This window comes from Electrona antarctica (assembly GCF_951216825.1).
Source record: "Electrona antarctica genome assembly, chromosome: 6".
NCBI classification, from domain to species: domain Eukaryota; kingdom Metazoa; phylum Chordata; class Actinopteri; order Myctophiformes; family Myctophidae; genus Electrona; species Electrona antarctica.
The window spans coordinates 2,390,553-2,413,856 of record NC_136811.1 but is presented as its reverse complement, the minus strand read 5'-3'; the positions used below and the strand labels follow the sequence as shown (position 1 = coordinate 2,413,856).

Genomic DNA, 23,304 nt, shown 5'->3' with positions numbered 1-23,304 from the left:
ATGGGAGTCGGCGGCCAAATAGATATATTTTTGGGGGTCCTTGACATGAAAACGTTTGAGAACCACTGACACAGAAACATGGATTGTTTTCATAAAACTGTCAGAAGACATTTGTAGAATCGTCCTCAGGTCTAAATGGGTAAAAGCAAATTCAGCGATGTAACAATACGCCTCTCTAAGAAGTAATAGGCAAATTAACAATTCATTGTTATTTTCATTATGGTTTTAATTTTCTGTATTATTATTATTTTCTTGTGAACCACTGTACAGTGTGACTAAAGGTGGCCTTACACTAGCCGATAATCGGGCATTTTTGACGCTCGGGGGGTGCCCGACCGCTGCCCGACCGATGTGGATCGGCCCGATCCACATCGAGAATGTTTGATATTTGCTCTGCCCTGCTCCGATTATCCTGTAGTGTGTGGTGCTATCAAGATTTCAGATTGAAAAAAATCGGCTAGTGTAAGGCCACCTTAAATGCAGGTGAATACAACATGAATGACTCACACAGAGGCTAATTCAGTGAGAGCTTCCTGGTACTTCACAAACTCTGCTTCACCAAAAACCTAAAGACACACACGCACGCACGCACACACACACACACACACACACACACGCACACACACACACACACACACACACACACACACACACACACACACACACACACACACACACACACTTAACAAGAAAGAAAAACACCTAAATGCACACACGCAGATAAAACCACAATATCTCACTGGTCTTGTGGCTAAGAGCGTCCATCCCAAGATTGGAAGGTCTAGGTCGGGTCATACCAAAGACTCGAAAAATGGGACCCAGTGCCTCCCCTGCTAGGGGTAAGTACGTTAAGTCTCTGCGACATACTGTACTAGCGTCATGTCTAGCAATTTTCCTGGGGTCCCCGGAACCCACTCTGAGAACCGAATGGGTCTGACCAGAGCCTTAGATACAGACAGAGTTACGCAAACTGCATTCACTTCATGGGGCTTCAGTCCAATGGCAGAAATGCATTGGACTCAGGGCAACAGCCCAACTTTAACATTCTTAAATGCTTTTATTTTAGATTGTATTGTAGTAATAGTACAACATAAGGTACTGTACAATACTTTAAAACAGTTGTCATTGTTGTCAGTTGTCAAAATAGCTCTCGTTTGCGCCGCCCTCGTTGAAAACAATGTATTTCCAACTCCAGCTTGTCTCAGTTCAGGCTGCATGAACAGCGCTCGGTTTCTATGGGTCTGACTATGTAATTTAGATAGCATTTTATGTAGACTTATAGCATTTTATGTACCTGTAGACATAGCACTATAATAGCATTTTATGTAGACATAGAACTATATATGTATAGTTTCATTATATAGAACACCACTGTTACGTTCTTAGCTTAGATTAGATTCATGATAACTATTTTTGTATATGATGTAACAGATGTATTGCCATTTGCCATGATTTTTGTTCTTGCTTACTGTAAATCGCTCTGGATTAAGAGCATATCTGCTAAATGCGTCAATTGTAAATTGTATAAAATAGGGCATTAACTTACGGAAGAACATAAGAAGTTTCAATTTAAATTATTGTAGATCGGCTATTTTCGTTATCCTGACTCGACAATGTTATTGTTATGTTATGTTAAGTAGGGCATTCATTAAAAAAAACAAACAAAAAAAAACATTGAAATATGGAGATACTTAGAGACTGACATTTTGTCGGGACTCCCGCGGGTCACGGGATTCCCGCAGGATTCACGCGGGATGGGATTAATATTTGTATTAATCCCGTGATCGGGACGGGACGGGAATGTAAGTCAACAGGAGCGTGCAGGATCGTGAATGACATTTTCAACTGGTCGCGCTGCCAACCAAAAGAACAGAAGCGCCCATCTTTGTTGTAGTCATCTTTCAGTGAGCCAACACTCTTTTGACTTGCTGACGCAAGTCAAAAGAACTACATACCCCAGCAGTGCTAATGCTTCCAGGCTCCGCTGAGTCCGCTCCAACCGGGAGAGGATGAAAACTTCCTTCATGCAATCCAGTGGACGTTTCATAAAGTTTAATATGAAGACATCGCAGTGCGGCCTTGCATGATTCTGCATCGCGCCGGTGATGTGATATAATCGATTATTTATCGCCAGATCATCCTGATGCATTTGTTTCCCCTGGCAGTGGCAACGTTGCAACTTGCAATTGTGATGCTACGTTAGCTACATGCTAACGCTGTTACTGTTGGCACTTGCTTGGCTCCCTGAACAGCTGTCTTAGGCTGAGCGAATGTTCAATACATCGTCTCCCTTCTTTCTCACAAATGAGTCCCATACACCAGTGGTTCCCAAACATTTTCATGTCAAGGACCCCTAAATCAACATTTATTAGCCCGCGGACCCCCATTTGAAAATATGCCAGGGACCCCCATAAGAGAAGATCTGTATTACGTTTATTACTGTGTGTAAAAAATATTTATATATGTTTTTATTGGCTATTATATATCTCAACAATTGACAAAGCACTTGTCAACAGTCAGAACTGTTCTTGGTTTTGTTTTAATATTGATATGAATAGGATATACTGTATTTGGTAGTCAAAGTTAAATCCACCATTGCCCACTTTATTTTATTTTTTTGTATTGGTAGGCTGTCTTGAGAAGCAGGAAGCGATAGATAGATACCGGTAGATAGATAGATGGATAGATATAGAATAACTTTTCCTAGAAAAAAAAAAAACAGGAGCGGGATGGGAGCGGGAGTAATTTCGAGTGGGAGCGGGATGGGATCAGGAGTCATTCTACAGGAGTGGGACAGGATGGGATTTTGTTTTTTACTCTGGCCCAGGATTGGGACAGGACAGGATTTTTTCTGCAGGAGTGGGATGGGACAGGAGTGAAAATCCACTCCCGTGTCAGTCTCTATGCCAGACTACAAGGATATTTCTCATGCACGCGCACGCGCACACGCACACACACACACACACACACACACACACACACACACACACAGCTTTGTTAGCATTGAGATATTTCCGTCGTAGTTTTAGTCTAAATAAAACACCGCATCACACTCGTACCTCGGGTGCTGTCGTAGCCCCTCAGCAGCGTGTCTATCAGTGTATCACTCATACAGTACCTCAGTGTGCTGTCTTAGCAGCGTTGGTTTTGGCAGCACATTTTGATTTTAGTTTTAGTCATAGTCTCTTCAATAGTTCTCATTTAGTTTCAGTCACATTTTACACAATTTAGTCGACTAAATCTACAGTTGATTTAGTCGATTAAAATGTATTTTGGTGGGTGTTGATGCGGTCGTAATGACTGTTTTTACACTAGCTGAAAATAGCGCTGCGACGCGTTGTGAGCTTGTAGATCGGCTATTTTCAGCATGCAACCAAGTGTAAAATGACTTATACTGGATCTATTGTCCACTAGTCCCTTCCTAACATTTTAGTCTAGTTTTATTTGTTGACGTAATTGTCAGTATATTTAGTCTTAGTTTTAGTCATCATGGCTTAGTTTTTATGTAGTTTTTGTCAGTGAAAATAGGTAGTCAACAAACATTTTTCATCTTGGTTTTAGTCGACAAAAACAACACTGTTGAGCTTGTATATCTGCTATTTACAGCAAGTGTTAAAAAATTGTCATTGTGGCGGCATCAAGGCTAAACACATTTTAGTCGACTAAATCAACTGTAGATTTAGTCGACTAAATTCCCATGATATTTAGTCGACTAAAACTAGACTAACACTAAAGACATTCCAGGTGACTAAAATGTGACTAAAACTAAATTAAAACTATTCAAGAGAGTATGACTAAAACTAAAAATGTAAATTTGCTGCCAAAAACAACACAGGTGTCTTATCAGTGCACACAGTACTTTGGTGCCGTGGCGGTGCTGTCGTAGCCTCTCGGTCTATCAGTGGCAGGGGTGGAAAGTAACTAAGTACTTTTACTTAAGTACTGTACTTAAGTACAATTTTGAGGTATTTGTACTTCTAATACTTGTGTATTTCCAATTTCCAGTACTTTTACTTCTACTCCACTACATCTCAGAGCCAAAATTTGTACTTTTACTCCACTACAATTATTTGAAAACTTTAGTTACTAGTTACTTTGGCGATTTTAAAAATAAGAGATTTTGAAAATAGCCGATCTACAAGCTCTCAATGCGTCGCAACGCAATGCATTGAGAGCTTGTAGATCGGCTATTTTCAAAAGATTTTCTACACATTTTGAACTTGTGAAATGGGACATTCTGCAATATGAATACTTTTAGTACATTTGATGCCGATACTTTTGTACTTTTACTTAAGTACATTTTCAATTCCGTACTTTTACTTGTAACGAAGTAGTTCTAAATTGCAGTATTGGTACTTTTACTTAAGTAAATCAACTGAGTACTTTTTTCCACCACGTATCAGTGTATACACAGTACCTCGGTGCCGTGGCGGGCGCTGTCGTAGATAAATATTTGTACATTTAAAAACAGTGTACATTGGTGACTATAACTATAATCTACCTGTTCTTGAAGCCTGCAAAAAAAAAAAATGTCTTATCAACTAGTCAACTAGTACCAACTAGGGCATTAACGACTTGAGATTTTTCCAAGTCGACTTGTCAGACAGTAAACAAAGCACTGCGCACACAGTGGCCTCTCCAATATGGCACAGTGTATGTATCATCTATATGGCAAAGCGCTGATTATCAAAACATAAAACTATAATAGTAAATACTAAACAGTGTGTGCGTCGCACACTGGTACACAGACCAGAAAAGAGAACACAACACGAGAGGGGGCATCATTGGCACACAGCGCCAGCAGCAGCAGCACAGCACAGCGCAGCACAGCGGCCCGAGAAGTACACAATACAAAATATAACATTAACACTAGTGGCAGTCAGCCCGACCTTCAGAACACAATATAGAAGACATAGGTCTATATATTATCATCACAGCAGCCAGCAGCAGTTTGGCACATCATCAGAATACAATCTGCATTACCTTCCACGTGAACCTTCTCCTCCTCCTTCCCCTCCAACTCGATAACGTTCTCATGTTAGTTTGTTACTTATTTTCTGAGCCATGCAAATAAACAACAACCCGCACCGCACTGACCGGAGACGGAGAGGTTCATATGATGTGCCCCGCGCGTAAAGCTAAACCAGAAACAGGAGTCATTGCGTCAGCACGGATGTAGCCTCGGAAAGCCAGACGTTTTATTTCCAGCATGGAGGTGAGGGGGATATCGTTTGGGGATAAAGTTTGCGCGCTTCTATCTGTTACTTCTCTGACGCAGCGCAGTTCAAACTTCAAATTCAGCCAGTCAATAGTGGGACACCGCGCGCTGAGAGCCACATACACAGCTGCAGTTGGTTTTTAATTAAGGGCGCGTTCTGAACTTCTGAATGCAATGCAAACTAATAGACCAATTATTTGTTTACAAACATTGGGACTGGGCGCACGGGTGACTGTTTCATGTAATCAATTCCCAACAGTGTTGCGCACAGAGAACAGCTGATATACAAGCTCACATCGCATCGCAGATGCGACTGTTGTGACTTGTGAGCGTAGAGGTCTGCGTGCGCGACACCATCGCGGGGCGAAGCATAAATTATACTTGATGGGCTGCAGGTGCGCGTGCAGCCGTGCACAAATAGGCTCTGCTGCCGTGTTCATTGAGCGCACCTCCCGTTCTTATGACAGCGACTGGAGGTTCTGTTTTGAATTGCTATTATTGTTCAAACACAACAGAAACCAAGGATTGACTTCTGTCCGTGACAATAATCAATGCTACAGTTTGAATTCTGTACGCACGCACACAGAGCAAAAAATATGATATGGGATAAATTTTTTCTTTTCTTTTTTTTTTCAACTTTCGACTCCTCCTAATCTGAATCGACTCGTGTTAATGAAATCGATAAATCGATAAATCGATTTTTTAGTGAATGCCCTAGTACCAACAAGGTCGACTAGTGGATTTACTAGTCGACTAGTTGAATTGTCGACTAGTTGCCCTAGTCTGACCAGAGCCTTAGATATAGACAGAGTTACGCAAACTGCGTTCACTTCATGGGGCTTCAGTCCAATGGCGGCTCTCCTACATAGACTTCTATTGAGAATGGGGACAACCAACTGGGACAAGTCCTGGACCGGAAGTAGGCAGAAATGCATTGGACTCAGGGCAACAGCCCAGCTTTAATGATCTTAAATCCCTTTATTTTAGATTGCATTGTAGTAATAGTACAACATAAACATTAAAGATACTTTAGTTGTTACTGTACAATACTTTAAAACTGTTGTCATGTTGCACACATGCTTAAAATAGCTCTTGTTTGTGCCGCCCTCGTTGAAAACAATGTATTTCCAACTCCAGCTTGGCTCAGTTCAGGCTGCATGAACAGCGCTCGGTTTCTGCCCCCTCAATATCGTAACTCTTCTATGGGTCTGACTATGTAACTTAGATGGCACTTTATGTAGACTTAGATAGCATTTTATGCAGACTTATAGCATTTTATGTAGACATAGCACTATAATAGCATTTTATGTAGACATAGCACTATAAAGTATATACAGTATGCATAGTTGCATTATATAGATATTCCACTGTTACGTTCTTATCTTACGTATGATTCAGGATAACTACTTTTTTTTGTATATGATGTATTGCCTTTTGCCATGCTTTTTGTTCTTGCTTACTGTAAATCGCTCTGGATTAAGAGCATCTGCTAAATGCCTACATTGTAAATTGTATAAAATAGGGCATTAACTTACGGAAGAACATAAAAAGTTTCATTTTGATTTTAGTTTTAGTCATAGTCTCTTCAATAGTTTATTTAGTTTCAGTCACATTTTAGTCACCTGGAATGTTTTAGTGTTAGTCTAGTTTCAGTCGACTAAATATAAGATTTTAGTTGACTAAATCTAGTTGATTTAGTCGACTAAAATGTATTTTGGTGGGTGTTGATGCGGTCGTAATGATAGTGCTGCGACGCGTTGTGAGCTTGTAGATCGGCTATTTTCAGCATGCAACCAAGTGTAAAATGACTTATACTGGATCTATTGTCCACTAGTCCCTTCCTAACATTTTAGTCTAGTTTTATTTGTTGACGTAATTGTCAGTATATTTAGTCTTAGTTTTAGTCATCATGGCTTAGTTTTTATGTAGTTTTTGTCAGTGAAAAGAGGTAGTCAACGAAAAAATGTTGTCTTGGTTTTAGTCGACAAAAACAACACTGTTGATCTTGTAGATCTGCTATTTACAGCAAGTGTTAAAAAATTGTCATTGTGGCGGCATCAAGGCTAAACACATTTTAGTCGACTAAATCAACTGTAGATTTAGTCGACTAAAATCCCATGATATTTAGTCGACTAAAACTAGACTAACACTAAAGACATTCCAGGTGACTAAAATGTGACTAAAACTAAATTAAAACTATTCAAGAGACTATGACTAAAACTAAAAATCTAAATTTGCTGCCAAAAACAACACAGGTGTCTTATCAGTGCACACAGTACTTCGGTGCCGTGGCGGTGCTGTCGTAGCCTCTCAGTCTATCAGTGGCAGTGGTGGAAGGTAACTAAGTACTTTTACTTAAGTACTGTACTTAAGTACAATTTTGAGGTATTTGTACTTCTGATACTTGAGTATTTCCAATTTCCAGTACTTTTACTTCTACTCCACTACATCTCAGAGCCAAAATTTGTACTTTTACTCCACTACAATTATTTGAAAACTTTAGTTACTAGTTACTTTGGCGATTTTAATTTTTGAAAATAGCCGATCTACAAGCTCTCAATGCGTCGCAACGCAATGCATTGAGAGCTTGTAGATCGGCTATTTTCAAAAGATTTTCTACACATTTTGAACTTGTGAAATGGGACATTCTGCAATATGAATACTTTTACTTTTAGTACATTTTGATGCCGATACTTTTGTACTTTTACTTAAGTACATTTTCAATTCCGTATTTTTACTTGTAACGAAGTAGTTCTAAATTGCAGTATTGGTACTTTTACTTAAGTAAAACAACTGAGTACTTTTTCCACCACTTATCAGTGTATACACAGTACCTCGGTGCCGTGGCGGGCGCTGTCGTATCCCCTCAGCAGCGTGTCTATCAGTGTACACACTAGGGCATTCACTTCTAGTCATTTTTACTAGTTGACTAGTTGCCTAGTTCATTGGTTCCCAAACTTTTTCGTGTCAAGGACCCCCAAATCAACATTTATTAGGCCACGGACCCCCATTTGGAAACATATGCCTGCAGTGACCCCGATAAGGACCCCCCATTTGGAAACATATGCCTGCAGTGACCCCGATAAGGACCCCCCATTTGGAAACATATGCCTGCAGTGACCCCGATAAGGACCCCCCATTTGGAAACATATGCCTGCAGTGACCCCGATAAGGACCCCCCATTTGGAAACATATGCCTGCAGTGACCCCGATAAGGACCCCCCATTTGGAAACATATGCCTGCAGTGACCCCGATAAGGACCCCCCATTTGGAAACATATGCCTGCAGTGACCCCGATAAGGACCCCCCATTTGGAAACATATGCCTGCAGTGACCCCGATAAGGACCCCCCATTTGGAAACATATGCCTGCAGTGACCCCGATAAGGACCCCCCATTTGGAAACATATGCCTGCAGTGACCCCGATAAGGACCCCCCATTTGGAAACATATGCCTGCAGTGACCCCGATAAGGACCCCCCATTTGGAAACATATGCCTGCAGTGACCCCGATAAGGACCCCCCATTTGGAAACATATGCCTGCAGTGACCCCGATAAGGACCCCCCATTTGGAAACATATGCCTGCAGTGACCCCGATAAGGACCCCCCATTTGGAAACATATGCCTGCAGTGACCCCGATAAGGACCCCCCATTTGGAAACATATGCCTGCAGTGACCCCGATAAGGCTCTAGCAGTGATTCCGAAACATATTCATTTCATGGACCCCCAGTTTCACACGCATTATGCTACGGACCCCCGATTTAATGGCATTTCTATCTCTGGGACCCCAATTTATATCGTAAAACCACTGTTAATTTAACTCTGAGAGTGTACAAATGGAACCAAATGGACCCGTTAGGGTCCATTTGGTTCCATTTGTACACTCTCTGAGTTACAGACCAATAAGGGTCCATTTGGTTCCCAACTATCTCTATTTGAGCTAGGTACCCTCAAGTACCCCTAGAGGTTCCCGGACCCCACTTTGGGAACCCATGGCCTAGTTTACTAGTCGAGTAGTTGTTTAACTACCTATTATGTTAAAAAAAATAAAAATGGAAATAAATATTTGTACACTTAAAAACTGTGACATTGGTGACTATAACTATAATCTACCTGATCTTGAGGCCTACAAAATCGGAAAAAACAAACAAACTCGTTTTCCCCTTTTTTTTCTTTTCAACTAGTCAACTAGTACCACCAAGGTCGACTAGTGGATTTACTAGTCGACTAGTTGCTTAACCCATTTAGGCCTGACCTCAAAATAAATAAAAAAATCTTCTAAATCCTCCAGTTTTCTGAAATAAATATTTTCACGATTTTTCAAAAATAGCAGACCTACAAGCTCGTAGCGCACCACTCGGTGGCGCGCTATGAGCTTGTAGATCTGCTATTTTTCAATAGCTAAATTATAACATAATGTTTAAAACACCAAAAGGGGTTCCCGCCCAAAATGGGTTAATGCCCTAGTACAGGGGTTCTCAACGTTTTTGGCCGGGGACCCCCGGAAATGCTTTGGCAATGTCTCGGGACCCCCGCCCCGCCCCCTCCCGCCCCCCAATATAAATTGACTGCTACAATAACCTTAAACCATTTTGGGCGGGAACCCCTTTTGGTGTTTTAAGCATTGTTATAATTTAGCTATTGAAAAATAGCAGATCTACAAGCTCGTAGCGCGCCACCGAGTGGCGCGCTACGAGCTTGTAGGTCTGCTATTTTTGAAAAATCGTGAAACTTTTTTTTTTTTTTTTGAGCATGCAACCAAGTGTAAAATGACTTATACTGGATCTATTGTCCACTAGTCCCTTCCTAACATTTTAGTCTAGTTTTATTTGTTGACGTAATTGTCAGTATATTTAGTCTTAGTTTTAGTCATCATGGCTTAGTTTTTATGTAGTTTTTGTCAGTGAAAAGAGGTAGTCAACGAAAAAATGTTGTCTTGGTTTTAGTCGACAAAAACAACACTGTTGATCTTGTAGATCTGCTATTTACAGCAAGTGTTAAAAAATTGTCATTGTGGCGGCATCAAGGCTAAACACATTTTAGTCGACTAAATCAACTGTAGATTTAGTCGACTAAAATCCCATGATATTTAGTCGACTAAAACTAGACTAACACTAAAGACATTCCAGGTGACTAAAATGTGACTAAAACTAAATTAAAACTATTCAAGAGACTATGACTAAAACTAAAAATCTAAATTTGCTGCCAAAAACAACACAGGTGTCTTATCAGTGCACACAGTACTTCGGTGCCGTGGCGGTGCTGTCGTAGCCTCTCAGTCTATCAGTGGCAGTGGTGGAAGGTAACTAAGTACTTTTACTTAAGTACTGTACTTAAGTACAATTTTGAGGTATTTGTACTTCTGATACTTGAGTATTTCCAATTTCCAGTACTTTTACTTCTACTCCACTACATCTCAGAGCCAAAATTTGTACTTTTACTCCACTACAATTATTTGAAAACTTTAGTTACTAGTTACTTTGGCGATTTTAATTTTTGAAAATAGCCGATCTACAAGCTCTCAATGCGTCGCAACGCAATGCATTGAGAGCTTGTAGATCGGCTATTTTCAAAAGATTTTCTACACATTTTGAACTTGTGAAATGGGACATTCTGCAATATGAATACTTTTACTTTTAGTACATTTTGATGCCGATACTTTTGTACTTTTACTTAAGTACATTTTCAATTCCGTATTTTTACTTGTAACGAAGTAGTTCTAAATTGCAGTATTGGTACTTTTACTTAAGTAAAACAACTGAGTACTTTTTCCACCACTTATCAGTGTATACACAGTACCTCGGTGCCGTGGCGGGCGCTGTCGTATCCCCTCAGCAGCGTGTCTATCAGTGTACACACTAGGGCATTCACTTCTAGTCATTTTTACTAGTTGACTAGTTGCCTAGTTCATTGGTTCCCAAACTTTTTCGTGTCAAGGACCCCCAAATCAACATTTATTAGGCCACGGACCCCCATTTGGAAACATATGCCTGCAGTGACCCCGATAAGGACCCCCCATTTGGAAACATATGCCTGCAGTGACCCCGATAAGGACCCCCCATTTGGAAACATATGCCTGCAGTGACCCCGATAAGGCTCTAGCAGTGATTTTTACTAGTTGACTAGTTGCCTAGTTCATTGGTTCCCAAACTTTTTCGTGTCAAGGACCCCCAAATCAACATTTATTAGGCCACGGACCCCCATTTGGAAACATATGCCTGCAGTGACCCCGATAAGGACCCCCCATTTGGAAACATATGCCTGCAGTGACCCCGATAAGGACCCCCCATTTGGAAACATATGCCTGCAGTGACCCCGATAAGGACCCCCCATTTGGAAACATATGCCTGCAGTGACCCCGATAAGGACCCCCCATTTGGAAACATATGCCTGCAGTGACCCCGATAAGGACCCCCCATTTGGAAACATATGCCTGCAGTGACCCCGATAAGGACCCCCCATTTGGAAACATATGCCTGCAGTGACCCCGATAAGGACCCCCCATTTGGAAACATATGCCTGCAGTGACCCCGATAAGGACCCCCCATTTGGAAACATATGCCTGCAGTGACCCCGATAAGGACCCCCCATTTGGAAACATATGCCTGCAGTGACCCCGATAAGGACCCCCCATTTGGAAACATATGCCTGCAGTGACCCCGATAAGGCTCTAGCAGTGATTCCGAAACATATTCATTTCATGGACCCCCAGTTTCACACGCATTATGCTACGGACCCCCGATTTAATGGCATTTCTATCTCTGGGACCCCAATTTATATCGTAAAACCACTGTTAATTTAACTCTGAGAGTGTACAAATGGAACCAAATGGACCCGTTAGGGTCCATTTGGTTCCATTTGTACACTCTCTGAGTTACAGACCAATAAGGGTCCATTTGGTTCCCAACTATCTCTATTTGAGCTAGGTACCCTCAAGTACCCCTAGAGGTTCCCGGACCCCACTTTGGGAACCCATGGCCTAGTTTACTAGTCGAGTAGTTGTTTAACTACCTATTATGTTAAAAAAAATAAAAATGGAAATAAATATTTGTACACTTAAAAACTGTGACATTGGTGACTATAACTATAATCTACCTGATCTTGAGGCCTACAAAATCGGAAAAAACAAACAAACTCGTTTTCCCCTTTTTTTTCTTTTCAACTAGTCAACTAGTACCACCAAGGTCGACTAGTGGATTTACTAGTCGACTAGTTGCTTAACCCATTTAGGCCTGACCTCAAAATAAATAAAAAAATCTTCTAAATCCTCCAGTTTTCTGAAATAAATATTTTCACGATTTTTCAAAAATAGCAGACCTACAAGCTCGTAGCGCACCACTCGGTGGCGCGCTATGAGCTTGTAGATCTGCTATTTTTCAATAGCTAAATTATAACATAATGTTTAAAACACCAAAAGGGGTTCCCGCCCAAAATGGGTTAATGCCCTAGTACAGGGGTTCTCAACGTTTTTGGCCGGGGACCCCCGGAAATGCTTTGGCAATGTCTCGGGACCCCCGCCCCGCCCCCTCCCGCCCCCCAATATAAATTGACTGCTACAATAACCTTAAACCATTTTGGGCGGGAACCCCTTTTGGTGTTTTAAGCATTGTTATAATTTAGCTATTGAAAAATAGCAGATCTACAAGCTCGTAGCGCGCCACCGAGTGGCGCGCTACGAGCTTGTAGGTCTGCTATTTTTGAAAAATCGTGAAACTTTTTTTTTTTTTTTTGAAAATAATTTGGGGACCCCCTAAAATAATTTGGCGACCCCCCGAGGGGTCGCGACCCACGGGTTGAGAACTCCTGCCCTAGTATACAGTACCTCTGTGCCGTGCCGGGCGCTGTCGTAGCCTCTCAGCAGCGTGTCTATCAGGGAGCCCGAGGCGTCCTGGATCACACTAGGCTGGGAGCTCCTCAGCTCCAGGAGCCACGTGTGGAACCTCCTCCCCGTCAGAGCGCTGGGCGCGCCTCCCAGCTCCCGGAACGGCAGATCTGGAACCCCCCCCCCCATGGGAGAAAAAAAAACAAAGAAACAAACCAGAATTATTAGGGGTGTAACGATACGTTTTAACAGCGATAACGATACGTATCACGATACATGGTTGACGATACGATACATGGACGACATTGGTTCATTATGGCGATACGATACGATTCAATGATTTGAAATCGATACAGTAACTATTTTAAATACATTGACATTATTTTAAACTAAGTAATCAAACCCCTCTTTTTCTTTTTTCTTCTAAAAAAATGCTAAATACCACACACAAAAATGTAGTACCCTCTAAACTAAGTACTGCACCCCATTGATACAATCGATTATTTTCACAACAAAACGATTCGATACCGATTAATTGCATTGCAAAACGATATGATACGATCCATAGTCAATGTTGCCGTTTTCATTTCGATATACTTCGATTCTTGAATGCAGTTACTATATCGTTACACCCCTAATAATTATGTTATGAAATAAATATGATGTCATCAACTGTTTGTTTTATCAACTCTACGCACACGTTTGGACATCAGTCTTATTGGGCACAACGTTTAAACTTCCTCCCTATTAGTTACAGACCTGTAAGGGTCCATTTGGTTCCATTTGTACGCTCTCAGTATTACAGACCGGTAAGGGGTCTGTGATGGCCACATATGATGATCACACAAAGTTGGTAAAACATGGTGGAAAATGGTCTTTTTTGGTTTAATTTAGTTTATATTTATTTTCCGTTCAGCACTACTACATTCTACGTACATAAAGGACTACACACAACCGGTTAAATGACACACTGTTTACTTCAAGTTTGGTGATAAAGTTACAGACTGGAGTGAACATCCATACGTTATATTTTGTCAAATGCCAAGTTGTTTTTATCAGGAGTTATTTAATGTTTGTTTGTTCTGAGTATCAGTTCAAATGAGTACTGGAGTTTAAATCACAGAAAGAAGCAGCCGGCTCGGCTGCTTCAGTTTGGCTTATAAGTTCCTCACGTTGAGAACCCATAAGGAGGTATTCTTTTTAACACAATCAGTGCCGGAAGTCCTTCAAAATAGGAACTCTGGGGTGCCGGAAAGACATGGCCGCTTTTGCTCTGAAACCCACGAGCCGGAAACAATCCGCTCAAAAAAGTTCTCTTTACATTGCTAGCTTATATTGCTATCGTTTTAATTTATACGATATATGATCCAAAAAGCGTTCATATTTTGCGGGAGAGACGGATGAGGAGCAGAAATGAAGCGCTAGTATATCGATCCGTTCAAAACCACAGAGAGCGCCCTGGATTAGGAGAGACGAGTCATTCTTTCTGCCGCGCTAACAGCTAAGTCAACGGTAAGCTAACAAGAGTCTAGAGTGTAGCATACGGTAACCGAAAGGCGAACTGAAAAATAAAAAAAGAAAAACATTCAGAATATTCTTATCTCGCCCGGTATCATTGAGGATGCGCTAGGACGTCTGAGGACGTCGTATGTACGCGTCGATTGAGACCCGTAGGACGTGTGGCTACGGACGGAAACGGTTCATGTTTTTTATTTTATTTGTGGCTTTCGCCTTTATTTTATTTTTATATGGAGGGACAGGACAGTAGGCTGACATGAAATGGGGAGAGAGATGGGGGGGGGAGACATGCAGTAAAGGCCGTCAGGATCGGGAGTCGAACCCGCGGCACACTGCCAGACTGGATTACCAGCCAAGGTGCCTCTGCCGGGGTGCATACTTAGTTTAGACTATAGTCATTGGTTAGACATGGGTTAAGGTTAGGTTTAGGTGTGCTGCCCCGTGGGAGGTTAGGTTTAGGGTGAGGGTTTGAGATAGGTTGTAGTTGTAGGACTAATGACTGGTCTAACCAATGACTAGTCTAAACCAAAAACTGCATGTCTAAACTAAGTACTGCACCCAAGGTGCCTGGACCACTGAGCCATGGCCCAGGCCATCCATAAGGAGGTATTTTAACAAGCAGTGGATGTGAAACATGAAGGAAGTCACGCTTACCAGTGTCTCTAATGGCATCTAGCGCCCTCATCCTGTAGAGGTAGTCATAGCAACCTGAAACACACACACACACACACACACACACACACACACACACACACACACACACACACACACACACACACACACACACACACACACACACACACACACACACACACACACACACACACACACACACACACACACACACACACACACACACACACACACACACACTCTGCGATTGTTGCTACTTTCTACAATTTGTGGGACAACAAGAACAGGTCTGGCTTTATGTGGACCGACGGAACCGGTACGGGTCATTCTAAAGAAAAAAGGGGGGGGGGGGGGAAATCACACCTGTGTGAAGTGAGGGTCGCTCCAATCATCATACGTTATCATACATCAGCTCATTCTGGCCAATCACGATATGCATCCTCACTTTTGTCTTGTCAATGTTTGTGTTTACACACACTGGACATGGGGAGGGGCTAGCGTCCCTCAAAAATAGTCTACAACAGCAATGTGTCGACGTTGCTACTGCTAAATGTACACAGTATCTTGTATTGCATTCGTAAAATGCAAAAAAAACAACAACAACGTCATTAACACCCCGATCGCCCGGGACGAAGTTCACCGTCCTTTCAATTATTAACACCCAGCGCCCAGGACGAAGTTTTATCAACAAGACGGAGGTTATTGATATCAAAACCGATCGCATCGCTCCACAGCCTGGGAGCGCCTGTTGCGCAACACTCGATGTTGCGCAACAGTGGGACGTCATCGAAAATGTCCCCCCACCCCTGTTTAGCCGACGAGAACGAAAATCTTAAAACGTTAATAACTCTTGATCTAAATCTAAATCATCCCGTCTAATTCTAAGAAAATATTATGTGTTAGACGGCCCACTGCGGTCCCGTCGCTAGTCGGGGTAGATTTAATCATACCTCCTGTTATGTTGTCGATCGCCTCTAGAGTGTTTTGGCTACATCTAGCTGCTACAGCCACATCCGGGATAACATCCGGTCCGTCGGTAAAAGTGCTCCGCTACTATAAATCGTCGGGCGCTATGATTTAATGGATTAAATAACCCCCGGGCAATCGGAGTGTTGACATTAATATGTTTGTTTACAAACGGAGCCATGCGCCGGGCTTCGTAGGGAATCTGGCGAGGGGAAACACTGAAGATTTATTCAAAACGTAAAACAATATATGTTGCTATATATAGTGTACATACTGTAGCAACAACAACCCACAAATGTGCTCCAGTCTTGAAACGTAAAAACCCCAAAAGGATTCCGTTAAGGAATCGTACCGGTAAGAGGGAATATTTAACGAGCGGGAATCGGTTGCACGGTGTGTGTGTGTGCGTACTGTATGTGTGTACTCTGTGTGTGTGTGTGTGTGTGCGTGCATGCGTGTGCTGTATGTGTGTGTGTGTGTGTGTGTGTGTGTGTATGCGTGCGTGTGTGTGTGTGTATGCGTGCGTGTGTGTATGCGCGTGCTGTATGTGTGTGTGTGTATGTGTGTATGTGTGTGCGCGTGCGTGCATGTGTAGTGTACTGTATGTGTGTGTGCGTGCCCGTACCAGTGTGTGGTCCAGATGTCAGTCTGTCATCATCAGGGGACAGCAGGCGGGGCTCAAACTTGATCCTCTGGACCTTGGTGAGTTTGGAGTCGATCTCCTGTCTGAGCTCCTGTGAGCGAGCGCACACACGCACACACACACACGCGCGCACACACACACACACACACACAGATTGTCAATGTGGGGACCAGAGTACACAGGATAACTACTTAGCAGTGTTGTTTTTGGCAGCAAATTTTGATTTTAGTTTTAGTCATAGTCTCTTGAATAGTTTTCATTTAGTTTTAGTCACATTTTAGTCACCTGGAATGTCTTAGTGTTAGTCCAGTTTTAGTCGACTAAATGTCATAAGATTTTAGTCGACTAAATCTACAGTCGATTTAGTCGACTAAATTGTATTTTGGTGGGGCTTGATGCCGTCGTAATGACAGTTTTTACACTTGCTAAAAATAGCCGATCTACAAGCTCGTTAGTGTTAATGACACTAATGGAGGCTCTGTTCCATTCTGGAATTTCTGGTCAAACAGAGTCAGTGTTAATGACACTAATGCAGGCTCTGTTCCATTCTGGTCAAACAGAGTCAGTGGTAATGACACTAATGAACACTCTGTTGTCCATTCTGGTCAAACAGTCAGTGTTAATGACACTAATGAAGGCTCTGTTGTCCATTCTGGTCAAACAGAGTCAGTGTTAATGACACTAATGAAGGCTCTGTTGTCCATTCTGGTCAAACAGAGTCAGTGTTAATGATACTAATGCAGGCTCTGTTCCATTCTGGTCAAACAGAGTCAGTGTTAATGATACTAATGAAGGCTCTGTTCCATTCTGGTCAAACAGAGTCAGTGTTAATGATACTAATGAAGGCTCTGTTCCATTCTGGTCAAACAGAGTCAGTGTTAATGGCACTAATTAAGGCTCTGTTCCATTCTGGTCAAACAGAGTCAGTGTTAATGACACTAATGAAGGCTCTGTTCCATTCTGGTCAAACAGAGTCAGTGTTAATGACACTAATGCAGGCTCTGTTCCATTCTGGTCAAACAGAGTCAGTGTTAATGACACTAATGCAGGCTCTGTTCCATTCTGGTCAAACAGAGTCAGTGTTAATGACACTAATGAAGGCTCTGTTCCATTCTGGTCAAACAGAGTCAGTGGGTACGTTTACATGAGGTCTTTCAACCCCTCTTAATTCCGAATAGAAGTTAAATCCTATTAAACGTTGTCATGTAAACACCTACAAAAACTTAAATCCGAATGAAAATGCTCGATGCGATTTAAAAACCATTCCGATGTCACTGGCCGGATTATTCCGATGTTCAATGCGATTGAAAGAAAATTTGAATCATGTATACACTGCTTCGGATGTAAGTTCATTCTGGTCTTTCTGAGCATGCTCATTTCCAAGGCGCTCCAACTCCAAGGCGCTCATATCCAAGGCGCGCCGAGGAGTTTGCACATAGAGCGCGTTATTTCGTGCATTTTGCAGATCCGAAATCCACAAAAAAAAAACGTGGAGCAGCAGCAGCAGCAGTGGTGATGATCCCCCTGATCCGTGAATGTTCAAAGATCCAACCGTCTCGAGTTGGGTATCACTCTGAAAAATTTCAAACATGTTTGATAGGCCTATAGGTTATATAGCCAGCCTATATGTATCTGGATGCTTCATGCTACTGTAGGCTAAGTGCATCGGGGGACTCACAGAAAGACGGAGGAGAGAGAGGACGAAATGCCGTCAGTCCGCTGTTCAGTAATCTCTCTCTCTCTCTCTCACACACACACACACACACACACACACACACACACACACACAGTCCCAAGAATACGCTATTATCGCTATCACTATGCCCATCCTATCCCTTTAAACTTGTATAGGCTATAACTTGCCTATTCCAAGTTGCAACCAAAACGTCATGAAACATAACGGCTTTGCAGTTTAATTGTATTGATGAGCAGCTGCCTGCAATCAATCTAGTATTAAACACCCAATTGGTAGCCTACTTTATGCCATAATGATGCGGCGATGGTGTATCGTGCAGATAAGCTATGCATTATATGCTTTATGCGATGTACAGATGGGACACGTTGTCAGCCTGTAGATCAGCGCTTACAACGCTTGGCGTGTGTGTGTGTGTGTGTGTATGTTTTCTCATGCCAATAAAGCCATTTGAATTGAATTGATTTGAATTGTGTGTGTGTGTGTGTGTGTGTGTTCAACAGTCTCTCGCTCTCTCTCTCTCTCTCTCTCTCTCTCTCTCTCAAAAATAACGAGCGACCCTTGATACAATAATAATCAATGTGTTGCGTGCCCTGGCCGTGATAATAAAGTACAAATAAAAACGAGATGATCACCTTTAGACGGTAAACATATATGCCCGCCCCTATCCAACCAGCAGCCTCAAAGCTACTGCAGAATGAAATGATGGGATTTCAAAGTATCGTCTTTCGTCTGTAATGTTTGTAGCCTATTGTTGAGACAGTCACATAATGAATGAACCATAGATATATATCTATGGAATGAACTGCCTATATTTTATGTGTCCAACAGATGGCGTAGTTTCAAGTGAATTAACATGTATCATGTCTTATATCACATCTCCTTGTAAACGCTCATTCGGAATGACCATTTCCCATGTAAACACGCAGCAAAAAACATTACTTTCGGATGCATTTTATTCGGAAGTATTTATTCGGAATGATCAGCCTGCATGTAACCGCGGCCAGTGTTAATGATACTAATGAAGGCTCTGTTCCATTCTGGTCAAACAGAGTCAGTGTTAATGACACTAATGAAGGCTCTGTTCCATTCTGGTCAAACAGAGTCAGTGTTAATGACACTAATGAAGGCTCTGTTCCATTCTGGTCAAACAGAGTCAGTGTTAATGACACTAATGCAGGCTCTGTTCCATTCTGGTCAAACAGAGTCAGTGGTAATGACACTAATGAAGACTCTGTTGTCCATTCTGGTCAAACAGAGTCAGTGTTAATGACACTAATGAAGGCTCTGTTGTCCATTCTGGTCAAACAGAGTCAGTGTTAATGACACTAATGAAGGCTCTGTTCCATTCTGGTCAAACAGAGTCAGTGTTAATGACACTAATGAAGGCTCTGTTCCATTCTGGTCAAACAGTCAGTGTTAATGACACTAATGAAGGCTCTGTTCCATTCTGGTCAAACAGAGTCAGTGTTAATGACACTAATGAAGGCTCTGTTCCATTTTGGTCAAACAGAGTCAGTGTTAATGACACTAATGCAGGCTCTGTTCCATTCTGGTCAAACAGAGTCAGTGTTAATGACACTAATGCAGGCTCTGTTGCGTTCTGGTCAAACAGAGTCAGTGTTAATGACACTAATGCAGGCTCTGTTCCATTCTGGTCAAACAGAGTCAGTGTTAATGACACTAATGCAGGCTCTGGTCCATTCTGGTCAAACAGAGTCAGGGTGCTCTTATTGTCCATGTTGGCTCACTGGAAACACTCTGCTACACCAGTGGGTGCGGTTCCAAATGGCCCCGTACGAATGTGTAACTCTGAGTCTGAGAGTGTACAAATGGAACCAAATGGACCCGGGTCATTACCTTGGGTCCGTTGTGTCCCAGTGGAACATAGGGGTGTTGTTTTACCTTTTTTTTATAGGACACGCAGAGTCATTCTTTTTTTCTTACCTTGGGTCCGTTGTGTCCGAGGGGAACGTGAGGTCCTCTGCGAGACTTGACGGCAAACCTCATGATCTGACGCTTGACAAAGATGAACAGCAACACAAACACCTACAGCGACCACAAGACACACACACACACACACACACACACACACACACACACACACACACACACACACACACACACACACACACACACACACACACACACACACACACACACACACACACACACACACACACACACACACACACACACACACACGTTTCTTTTACTACACTGGAATGTACAATATTAATAAGAACACATGTTAACTGTATTGCACTTTTGTATAGGCTGTGTAAAGCCCAAATCACTTGCGAGTAGACGCATTGTAGACGCATGTAGTTGCAAGCAACCATTGAATTGAACCAATTGAATCACTTGGGTCGACATGCGCCACCACATGCGCCAACGTGCAACAGGACATATCACAACCGCTAACACCGTTTTGTTGCATCTTGTCCCATTGGTGTGGTTTGGGCTTTGAAAATAATGAACTTAAAAAAAAAAAACACACACACAAAAACATTGTTGCCGACTATCAGGCAGAAACCGCTTGTAAACATACCTCGCAAAGTAGCTAAAATAGCATATCTGCAAGCTTACAGCACGCTGTAATGCGATCTTGTAGATGGGATATTTTCAATATCTTCGAAAAACATTTTCGAAAATATTTAAAATATCACAACATCATGTGGTTGCGTGTGTGTGCGACGCCTGGGCCAATCAATCTTTTAGATTTTCATATTCGTGACAGCCCATAACCCACATAAATTGTCGATGGCCTTGCGGCCCAGCTCCAACCAGGGGCCCAGTGCAGGGCCTCTGCCCCACTGGTCCAGCTCCCACCAGGGGCCCAGTGCAGGGCCTCTGCCCCCACTGCCCCAGCTCCAACCAAGGGGCCCAGTGCAGGGCCTCTGCCCCTCTGCCCCAGCTCCCACCAGGGGCCCAGTGCAGGGCCTCTGCCCCCACTGGTCCAGCTCCCCACCAGGGGCCCAGTGCAGGGCCTCTGCCCCCACTGCCCCAGCTCCAACCAAGGGGCCCAGTGCAGGGCCTCTGCCCCACTGCCCCAGCTCCAACCAGGGGCCCAGTGCAGGGCCTCTGCCCCCACTGGTCCAGCTCCCCACCAGGGGCCCAGTGCAGGGCCTCTGCCCCCACTGGTCCAGCTCCCCACCAGGGGCCCAGTGCAGGGCCTCTGCCCCACTGCCCCAGGTCCCACCAGGGGCCCAGTGCAGGGCCTCTGCCCCCACTGGTCCAGCTCCCCACCAAGGGGCCCAGTGCAGGGCCTCTGCCCCACTGACCCAGCTCCCCACCAAGGGGCCCAGTGCAGGGCCTCTTCCCCACTGACCCAGCTCCCCACCAAGGGGCCCAGTGCAGGGCCTCTTCCCCACTGACCCAGCTCCCCACCAAGGGGCCCAGTGCAGGGCCTCTGCCCCCACTGGTCCAGCTCCCCACCAGGGGCCCAGTGCAGGGCCTCTGCCCCAGGTCCCACCAGGGGCCCAGTGCAGGGCCTCTGCCCCACTGGTCCAGCTCCCCACCAGGGGCCCAGTGCAGGGCCTCTGCCCCACTGCCCCAGCTCCCACCAGGGGCCCAGTGCAGGGCCTCTGCCCCACTGACCCAGCTCCCCACCAAGGGGCCCAGTGCAGGGCCTCTGCCCCACTGGTCCAAAGGCTAATCCATCCATTGTGTGGGTTAGAGTTTCTAAATACTAAACCAATGAAAGGTATTAGGAAGAGCTTGTGACTGAATAATAACTACATTGGATCCATTGGAACAAAGACAGTCCAGGTTGTCCGTAAAATACCGTATTGTCCCGAATAAAAAAGACGACTCTGATTATTAAGACGACACCCATTTTTATAAGACTCATTTGTGGAAAAAGAAAAGTCAAGTTGTCTATAATATACGACCCAGTTGTTTAGGATATTTTATATTCAGGCCAATAGGGGTAAAACGTCCGGGCAAGTAGATGGCTTTTCAGGTTGCCCGACGGGCAGTTTTACAAGTAAAAAAAGTTCAATTTGCTTTTGTGCATAGTTCCCATCGTGTCATTCCCCCCCCCCAAGAAATACAAGAAGGGGAAGGGGGTCAAGGCAGGAAAGAAGAAAGTTTGAGCGCTTTTACCACAGAAAGTACAAGTAAAGGGTTTCAGATCTCACCTTCATTAAACAGTATAGGCTATTCATGAAGAACAAGGCTACCTTTCTACCTTGTTCTACATTAAGGGTGCCTCTCGGCCTTAATCGATTGGATTCTACCGTATCATTTTGTAGTAGACAAATATATTTTCGGGGCAAGTGGGCATGACCTTTGGGCAAATTAGCACTTGACCTGCACTTGCCGATCGAGCAAGTGCCCCCTGAGACATTAGTGTCAACACCTGCCTTTCAAAAGCAGAGATTAAAATAGGGTGCATTTTGCATCCTAAAACGCAGTTTATAGTTAAGGGACGCAATAAAACAACGACCTCTGCATCCACAGGATGCACTACTGTACTCAGAATGTACAGTAAAAATAATACACGTAAAACACAATATTTGGCTAGCTTTAGTTATAATAATCATTTCTTGTTTTCTACATGAATGTAACATTTAACCATATAAAATGAAATGGGAGTTAAATGCTGCAATTTGTAAAAATGGCAAAAATATGACTCCTAACGTTGTTGAAGTGGGACTCATAAAATGTCCCTGTGACTCATCTAAAAGACCATCCCTGAATCCCGGGACTCATTACATACAAAACTTATTTACATCACTGCAAAAGGTTCCTTTTGTTTTTGGTCCATTTCCTGAAAAGTAACAGTTTTGGACATACAAGGTTT

At 43.1% G+C, this 23,304-nt stretch overlaps 1 protein-coding gene across 2 annotated transcripts in view; it reads right to left on the bottom strand.

The window, feature by feature from the left end:
• LOC306924724 (protein C1orf43 homolog) overlaps positions 1–23,304 on the bottom strand; it is a 28,791-nt gene that overhangs the window by 2,092 nt on the left and 3,395 nt on the right. For both annotated transcript variants that reach the window (XR_013790202.1, XM_079503352.1), the window contains exons 2-6: positions 20,445–20,546; positions 16,787–16,895; positions 15,217–15,270; positions 13,045–13,214; positions 508–566 (exon numbers count right to left, since the gene is read on the bottom strand). Coding sequence is in view for 1 of the 2 variants with exons in the window: in XM_079503352.1 (XP_079359478.1) it covers positions 508–566; positions 13,045–13,214; positions 15,217–15,270; positions 16,787–16,895; positions 20,445–20,546 (494 nt within the window). In the remaining variant the exon portion in view is untranslated. The remainder of the gene's footprint in view (positions 1–507; positions 567–13,044; positions 13,215–15,216; positions 15,271–16,786; positions 16,896–20,444; positions 20,547–23,304) is intronic.